Source organism: Argiope bruennichi, chromosome 5 (assembly GCF_947563725.1).
Source record: "Argiope bruennichi chromosome 5, qqArgBrue1.1, whole genome shotgun sequence".
Taxonomy (NCBI): Eukaryota; Metazoa; Arthropoda; class Arachnida; order Araneae; family Araneidae; genus Argiope; species Argiope bruennichi.
Window position 1 is genome coordinate 135,600,781 of NC_079155.1, and position 9,203 is coordinate 135,609,983.

Below are 9,203 nucleotides of genomic sequence, written 5' to 3' on the forward strand. Positions count from 1 at the left end.
ACAGGAAAATTATTCCATTTTCAATAAGCTTTGTGAATAATCAGAATAAAACCATTTAACACAAACCACAATTTTTAAAAATAAAAGTTTTTTCTCAAAAACTCAACTGAACACATAAATAAATTTCCACATACAAATCAGACAAATCTGCCTAGTATTAACAGAGACTAAGCATAATACAGTGAAAAAATATTCTCAAGAAAATAATCCATATATCCTAGAAAGAGAGGAAAGTGAGTTCAAAGAAAATATATTTTAATTTCAAGATTTTCAGAAAATTAATATCACAACAGCGGTACATTTTAGAATAAAGATTTTTTTGCTTAGAAATTCATCATATTGTAAAAAAAAGTGACAAATAAGTTTTTATCCAATAGCAAAAAATCGGTTCTAAAGAAAATGTATTTTTTAGTTGAATTATCTTTCTTTAATAATTATTAATCAGATATAACTGATTTAAAATATTTTAAAAAAGATTTAGTAAACCTGAAAGCTTCCATTTCTGTAAAAGTTTCTAGAATTCTACATCTACAGTAGTAAGACATACTTAATTTCATCGATTTAAAAGTTTGTTTATAATTAAAGAAAGTGAGATACACTCTTAATGATATTCAAATAAGTTTGGACATATTCGAAAATTTATAATTTACAATATTACTTAAATAAGTCTCCCAAAATTAGAGGCACTCTATTTCCAAATACATGTTAAACATATATCTAAAATTAAATTTTCAGTGGATTGTCCGGAATTCTATTTATTTAGAATACAGGTCGAGTTAGATTGTTATATTTTTACTAAAAAGCTTTTTAACTAAACTTTTACGCTAAACTGGGAAAGATATCACATTGCAATGGAGAAACCGAGGAACTGCATAGTCTAGCCAAGAATCCTGTAAAGGAAATTAAAAATAATAAATTATTCATTATTGAGGAACATGATATTGTATAAAGTAATCTATCACAATTAATCTTATTATATCCATCATTTTAGTTTGGAATCTTTGGAAATCAGAAATATATTTAATACAACTCAAAATTTTTTACGCATCTAAAGCAGAAAGTTTATGCTAATTAGTATATTACTACGAACCTACTGTCAATGCGAGCATGATTTTTTTTTAAATATAATTATTTCTAAATCTGAAATGAATTTCATCATAATATATATTTTAAAAAAAATTATATGTGATCCATTTTTAAAAGAACTCGTAGAAAGAAAAGAAGGGAAAAAAAAAAAAAAAAAAAATTGAAATCTGCTATCGCAAATTTCAAGTAATCATATGATAACATTATTTGTTTTAAATTAAGTGGTATCGATCCGATAGAAAAACATGTTCTCACATGACTCATATCTCGCAATCACCAACATTTAGGAAAGCGATGGTTTTTGACCATATTAAAATCAATAAATAAATCTTAAAATCAATAAAAAATTTTTCGCGAGGCCAGATTTTTTTCTTGCAAAGCCAGTTTAAACCGGTTTTAAACAATTACGTAAATATCAGATTACGCATATACGTCGATATTTAGAAAACGACTTTTTTTTAACTCTCAAAATCGTTCGAGCTCCAAAAATTTTTGCTAGCCAGGAAAATTGAAAACTAAGAAAAACAACAAAAAAAACATATATTATATAGCTTTCGATACTTCTCTCACTGTTCCGCGTTCATTTCCCGTTTCTTCTGTGCGCTTTTCCGGACGATAACTTCCAACGTCCCTCAACTTTATTGGCCAGACCGGAGAATCGGGTGCATGGCAAACATTCGTGCTATTTTATACCTTTTGTTGGCTATAAGTCACCAAATGTGACAATCTTCTTTATCATTTTCTAACAACCCTAAAAGCAAAAAACTGGTGCCTCAAAGCAATAAATCGCCGATTTTCTGCCCGTGCATTTCGAGGCTTCAAACACCCCAAACCAAAACAACATAATTTTATCACAAGATAAAATGCTAAGTGATAAATTGAAAGTGATAGAAAGACATTGAGTGATAGTGAAAATAATCATGCTAAGTGATAAAAAAAACTCCATTTTTTCTAGATATTTATTTATAAAGGAAAAAAGTTACAAGGATGCAACAGTGCATGTCATTAACATTGAGGTCTGAGATGTGGATGCGTTATACCCCAACTTTCAAATAACGGAAGTATCATCTCAACAATCTAATATATTGCGTTCTGTGCTTAGTTCCGTCTCGTAAAGAAAAGAATCGAGCACTTCTTTTGCAAGTCAACTTCCAGTAGAGCAATTAGATTCTTTAATTTATACAGATTTGCAAGTTTGATCGCAAATTAGCTTAAAGCATTTATAAATTTTCGAATTCACATACGAGCAAACGGATACACCAACAAGCTTTTCATTCTTTGATAGATTTAATCTAAAAAATGTGATATAGATTTGTGATTATGATAATAAACCCATAAATCAAATTTCAGTCCTTCAGATTTTTGGGATTTTGAATTCTGTTTAAATGCAATTGGAAAGATAGAGAATAGATATTAGACAATGATTACGAAAGAGCATGCGATTTTTGGCGATTAATCGCCAGGATTTGGTTAGTACAAAGTACCAGAAAATCGAATGTATATACTTTTTTCCCGTCCAATTAAAAATGAAATTTGACATAAAACTTCAATGATAGTTTCAAAATCACATATCATATTTAAAATCTTTTAGTCATCACGTTAAAGTGTAGAAAAAAGTAAAGAAAAGCTTGTGAAAGATGGTTAAGCCCTGCACGGATTTGGTTCTAAATTAAATGCAGGTCTACACTTTAAATTTTAAATTTGGGTACCAAATTTTATCCATCCAGCTTTTTTGTTTGATATTTATCGTGTTAAGATATACTGGAACAATTGAAGGGACAGACCTTCGTTTGAAATGATCTTGTTCAAACTTTGACAGAAATCTTCAAATTTGTTGTAAAAACCATACAACAAATTTCGCTCGGCTAGCTCAAACCATTTTTTAGTTATCGTGTTCACAGACAGACAAGTATACTTCCAGAAACGTGTTTTTCGGATTCAGGCAGTTCTGAAACGTTGAGTTTCAACGAAGTCTCGACTTGCAATTTTTTGACGTGTATAATATTTTCTCTTTCTATACTTCGTGTGTAGGAAGTAAAACTAAATTAAAGGAGGAAAAACCTACTAAAATCCTCGGGCAGTTGATCCTGGCAGACATTTCCAAAGAGTAGAAAACTAGTAAAAGTCCATATCCTAGCAACAAAGTAAACCAAAGGAAAAAGTTCCAGAAGTTTGAGGTTCTTCTTCGAGTCATAAAAATGAATATAACTGAAAAAAAAATGTTGGATTTTTATTAATAGTTTGGTGCAAATTTAAAAAAAAAATTAAGATCGAGACAGTTACAAAAGAATACAAAAATTGGAAAAATTTGAATAAATTAAAACTAGATATTTATGTAACTTTGATTTAGATATAACATGCCAAAATTTAATAAATTATGATTATTCATATAATAAGGGTTAAAAGAGAGGCTAAATCATTCTTATGCCTATAAAAAAGAGTATTTAATAATATGAGCTTAAATAAAGCATACTGGAGCTAATATTTCTTAAATAGTAGAGCAATGTATCGGTTGATTATAATTAAAATTGCACTTTCAAAAGGCTGTTAATAAAGAACTACTGGTCAGAATGACACAATATTTCATATTGAAAAATTCGTTTTATGAATGAAAAAATTCAAAAGTTTACCGATATATGGGGCTGTATTCTTCACAGTATGTTGAAATCTGTTGCTTTAAAAGATGTGTTAATTTAAAGGTGCAAATTCAGAGACATGATATGCGCAGCTCACATTATTCTTGTGATAAAAATAAGGAACAAGCAGTTTCTGCGTTTCAGAAGATAGTCGTGTCTCTACTATGAATATTTTTACAAGAATGGTGACTATGCGAAAATTACCTTCAAGTAATCCCGGACGTTACGGGATTTTAGAAGCGGTTCCGGTAAAATAACAGCATTCGGTCTGAAGAAGATGATTGATAAAGCTGAAGAGACGGGCTCATTTGAAGTGAAATGTGGCATAGAGAGGAAAGCAATTGCTTCGACATCAGGGGAGGATGTGGCTACACCACTATAGAAAGTGCCAAGTACTGCTCTGGTAATGCGCAGTATATAGGGAATTTTCCAGACTTCAGACATATCTGTGTGCATGATTTTGTCATTCTTGCAATACTACCCATTCAAAATTACACATTTTCAGGAGTTACTTCCTATTGATCTGTCAAAACGAGGAGCAATTACTGAAGCCGGTTTTTTTTTTTTTTTTTTTTTTTTTTTTGCTTCAAAGGAAATGGACAATGCATAGCCATAAATCATTTTGTAGACAAAAAAGCCCATTTAATTCTCCAAACTTCTATCAACATTCACAATTCCAAAACACTGGTAAGAGAGAATATGTTCCAAATGCAACCATTACCTCTTCATTTTCAAAAGGGCACCGTGTGGTGAGAGTTTACGGCAACCTTTATTATTGATTGCTTAATTTTTGAACAGATTGATATTTTGAATCCTATAACCGGTACAGTCAATAGGATACGTTATGAATCTCTTTTGCGCAACAACTCATTTCAACACTGCAACAGAGTGGATGTGGACATCACAATTTTTATGCTGGGTAGCACTCCCCAGGACATTTCAACACAGCAAAGCAGATCTTGATTCTTCACTTTGGAAATGACAAAATTATCAGTCGCCATTTTCCAACAGCTTGGCCGTTACGATCAACATACTTGAACCCTGTGGAGTTACCTATAAATGTTGTGTACAGACGTCCGAATGCGGTCTTAGGTGAATTGCAAACATGCATTATGCAACACATTTATATTATCACCACTGAAACACTCCGATATGTTGTGAAACATGCAGTTTTGCTCCTTCAGCTGGCAGGAGGAAACGGTGGACAGTATACTGAAAATTTCTCAAGCAAATCATCCCCAAACTTCCTTTTCTTGAAGGTTTTACCAGTTTTGATTTAGAAACAGTTAAAAATCGATTTCATTTTTGCTTTTTTACGGTTTTTAGTCTAAGGACAGCTAAAAATCGATTTTTCCCACCTTATCGGGAAGGTGTCACACCGGATAAGGAACAAAGAGTACCTCGACAACATGTCAGGATTTTTAATTAGCACTTTATGACGAATAGAAGGACTTTCAGGGCCGAATCAGTCAACTTTTGAACTTTATTTTTTATTTTTCAAAGTCAATTTTCATTGTCCTACTTATACTCAGATCTCACTGTAAAAATATCCCAAATTTAATATAGGAAATCTTTATTATAAATTTCCACTCCAAAGGAAAAAAGAAGTTTAATCCATATCTGTTATTATTCGATATGATATAAATGTTATTTTTCAATTTAATATTTCTACTGAATTTAGATAATTTAATATTTTTATTCATAAAGTTTAATGTTCAGTATTAATGTTTTTTAATTTAAATTAATTAAAATACTTTCAACTTTTATATTGATATTTTAAAATCCATTTTGAGGAATCCCAAAATAATTTCACTTATAAACGGTTTAAATAAGGCGTATTCAAAAATATTCAATTCTACAAAAAAAGCATTCTTAGTTTTGTTAAAACAGGCCAAAGCAGTTTTAAATACTTGTATTAGCTTTATTTGATTCCTTCTATAAACGTGAAATTTATAATCACTTTTATACTCAGTTATACTTGTATACAATAGTTTTGACTCCATATGCATGGCTCAATTTATATATTGAATCTGGAAGAAAAAAGGATTTTCAGATTTCGTAATTGTCGTGGCTGGTTCGTGAGTGCTTTGAAAAAATTAGGCAAATAGAAAACTTAACAAATTTATTGCAGATTCGTTCGTGTTACTCTGCTCAGTAACTCCTTCTCCTCCAAGAGCAAACACTCGAATGACCTCACTCCTTTAATTACACTCGCGCAAGTGGTCTAGCGCCATCTATGAACGTTTATTTCCTAACGCTTCGAAATCCAATCACTACAGTAATATTTACAATAGCTAATTACAAAATATTTATTAAAAGGTTAATTAAAAATTTTCTAAATACGCTTTTATTAGTGTGTTGAAAATTTGAAAATAATTTTAAAATGTGAAGGTGAAAACAAAATCGTGTTATCATGAAGTAGTGAAAACAATACTATAAAGAAACTGAAGCAAAATTAAAATTATAAGAAAAAGAAATTGCAAATTAATATGAAGAAAATTTCTAGGTATTCATTAATGATTTAAAAAAATATGTATATGACATATAATCGGTTACGGTTATTATATCTTGTATTCTGATGTTCTTATAATAAAACGTGCTTTAAGCAGTACAGTACACAGATATAAACGTGCTTTAAATATGTTTTTATTTAGAATAATTAAAAAGTAATTCATGAAAGGATACTTACTACCAGCTATGTAAAATAATGTGAATAAAGGAGGGAATATAAATCTGAGAGAAATGGCTACGATATATTCGTGAACAATTGCAGATAGCATAAAAACTGACAACATAGCAACAGTTCTGCTTTTCAAAATCTAAACAAAAGAGAAGCAGCGAGAAATAATCAAATACCTTTAAAAAGCAAAATATTCTGATGCTTTTAAAAACGATTTAATACAATTAATTAGATTATATTAAAGATTTAATACAATCTAAAAATTATACAGCGTTATATTTTATGTAGAAAGAAATTAATATTTACTATTGTTTCTTCACTAAATTTTTTATTAATAGGCTTTTTTTTAATTATGAATTTGGATAGAAATATCCACTTCAATTCTTTTTTAACTTATAATATCTAAGATTTTTGTTAAGTTTATAAATAGAATAATATATGTGAATTTCAGCTTAAAACTTAACACTGAATTCTTAAAACGCTTATTAAAGATTTCTTTTCTTTTCTTTGATATAAATATTTAAATACCATCAGTGTGGTGCATATTAAATTTAGATGGATATTTTCCCTAAAATACAAACACAAACGCATCATTCAACTTGTCTTCCAAATGAACTAACGCTGTTCTCGAAACAGAGAACTTATAGCATTTTTGCATTATGTGGTTCATTTAAATATGCAAATAAATTTGTTACTTACAGCGTACATATCACAATAGATGTAGGAGTACAGCCAATCATGTACAAGTATATTCAAAGATCGGTAAAATTTTGTATAGGAAGTACAGTTCCACCAATCCTTTAAATAAAAATACACGAGGTATCATCTTTTCTGGGTGCAAGTGACTTTCAGAAATACATTATTTTTTCAGTTCTTTCAGTTATTAGTAGCAGAGTAAAATAGATAAAGACAAGCATCAAAGAAAACAAAATTTAATTTGAAAAAGCAAGTTCTTTTTCACAGGCATACACGCTTGTAGTTTACTGCCTCAATAAGAAACGTTCTCCTAAAGCAAACGTGCATTCATAAGATTTAACTTCATAGAAATGTTCCGAGCCAAACTTTGAAGATATCACTTTCAATTCCAGGAAAAATTGCACAATACTAGAATCTAGATTTCAAACAGTGTAGTTTTAATAGTCTTACATAAGTTCTGTTCATCATGTATGAGAACCTTTTTAATGGAGTTCAGCTCCATGACGTCAGAGCTCTATTATGTCCAGTTCATTCACCTTCTAAATAACGCGATTTTCATTTTTTATTCGTCTATAAACTACTCAGCTATTAATTAGAATCCTTCTTCTCTAGCATGAAACAATGAACGAAAATCATGCGATTACGTATTGGAAGAAACAATGAAACCGATTTCCGTTTCATTCACAGCAATGAAAATATTATTGTGAAATATTCTCCAAAATACATTTAAAACCTAATTATATATATATATAGGTCTAAAAATCTTACAGGAATTAAATTCTGAATCATTGAAAAGATGAAAAAGATAATTGTCTGGTTATTAAAACGATGCAAAAAAAAATATTTTTCATATAAATAATTTCATTCATTTTCATATAAAAATATAAATATTTTTTCAGAAGTTACCTCAAAAATCTAAATTATTTTAATTAATTTAAATTTAAATTAAAATTTCATAGAAATCACTCTGAAATGCCCATTCATACTTCTCAAAATCTGAGCAAAATTTAGTAACTCGAGGTCATTTAGAGCGCGCCCACATTCATCCATATCAATAGTAGAGATGGGATTCACATGAGAAATAAACCGAAATGACTAGGATATCACTGTGAAATACGATGTACATTAGAAGGTCCATTACACTAACAGCTCTGTTTTCAGCGAGGAAGCCTTGAGACTTTATTAGAAAATTTCACTTATACAACATACAAAAAACCTTGGAGGGGTATTAAAGAAAGCTTTAATATCTCTCACAATTTGAAGTTAACAAATTATTTTTGAGAAAATCATAAATATAATTATTATAAGATATTTAATTGAAGTTAAATACAACCAACATACTGAACGAAACATCTAATCGCCGAAGGCGGGTAATTGTCAATTAAATGAACACTCCAATCTATTATAATTTTAAAAATTGTAAACATTTATTGTAAATATATCAAAAAAATATTGGAAAAGAAAAGATATCTACATATAACAATTATAAATGAAATTATAAAATTTGTATGTATAAAAATAGTCCTTGCAATTAAATTTAATAAAAAAATTCGCTTAAATTTAATAAAGTAATCTTGTTTTTTAGAAGTTCTAACCACCACAACAAAAACATGGAGTTTAATATTTAAGGAAATCAATCAAGTTATTCAGAATTTTATGGGAAAGAAATATACAATCAATATCTGTATTTGATTTCTAGCAATGAAAATTTTAAATTGTTCGTTAATATTAGGATGTATCTATAGAAAACGGTATTTAATCTTATACAATATCGATGTTTAAAACTAGGACAGCTAATGTAAGTAAGAATTTTTTTGTTCATCCTCAAAAATTCTATGAAGCTTCCAGTAAGATGGTTCTTTTTTTTTGTTTGTTTGTTTCATTTACTGCATTAGAATAAACTCAAAAAGGAAGCAAGTAACTAATTGTTTTCAGCTATATTACTTTTTTGGTGGTGAATCATAGACTAATTACTCTGACCCGTTCGAAGGCATACGGAAAAGAATGATTGGACTGCCGTGACAGCAACACTGCCGGGAACTGGGGTTGTTTCCTAAGGGCCATCACCGGCTACGGTACAACCCTTCCCTAAGAAGCACGTCCCA

The 9,203-nt window shown here is 29.6% G+C and overlaps 1 protein-coding gene across 1 annotated transcript; it reads right to left on the reverse strand.

Annotated features, from left to right (window-relative positions):
* Positions 1–301: 301 nt before the first annotated feature.
* Positions 302–7,439, reverse strand: LOC129969457 (sterol O-acyltransferase 1-like). Its single transcript, XM_056084034.1, has 4 exons — positions 7,102–7,439; positions 6,412–6,541; positions 3,152–3,294; positions 302–890 (listed from the first exon to the last, which is right to left on the reverse strand). Exons 1-4 carry the CDS (start codon positions 7,108–7,110, stop codon positions 825–827), a joined length of 348 nt encoding a protein of 115 aa, XP_055940009.1. The 5' UTR covers positions 7,111–7,439; the 3' UTR covers positions 302–824.
* Between the last annotated feature and the right edge of the window lie 1,764 nt (positions 7,440–9,203).

Bases quoted from the DNA above. Each gene is read 5' to 3' on its own strand.
- LOC129969457 (XM_056084034.1), bottom strand. The intron at 3,295-6,411 runs GTAAGTATCCTT...TTTTTTTTTCAG, and splicing joins ATTATTTTACATAGCTGGTA to TTATATTCATTTTTATGACT. The intron at 891-3,151 runs GTAGGTTTTTCC...TTTCCTTTACAG, and splicing joins TCAACTGCCCGAGGATTTTA to GATTCTTGGCTAGACTATGC.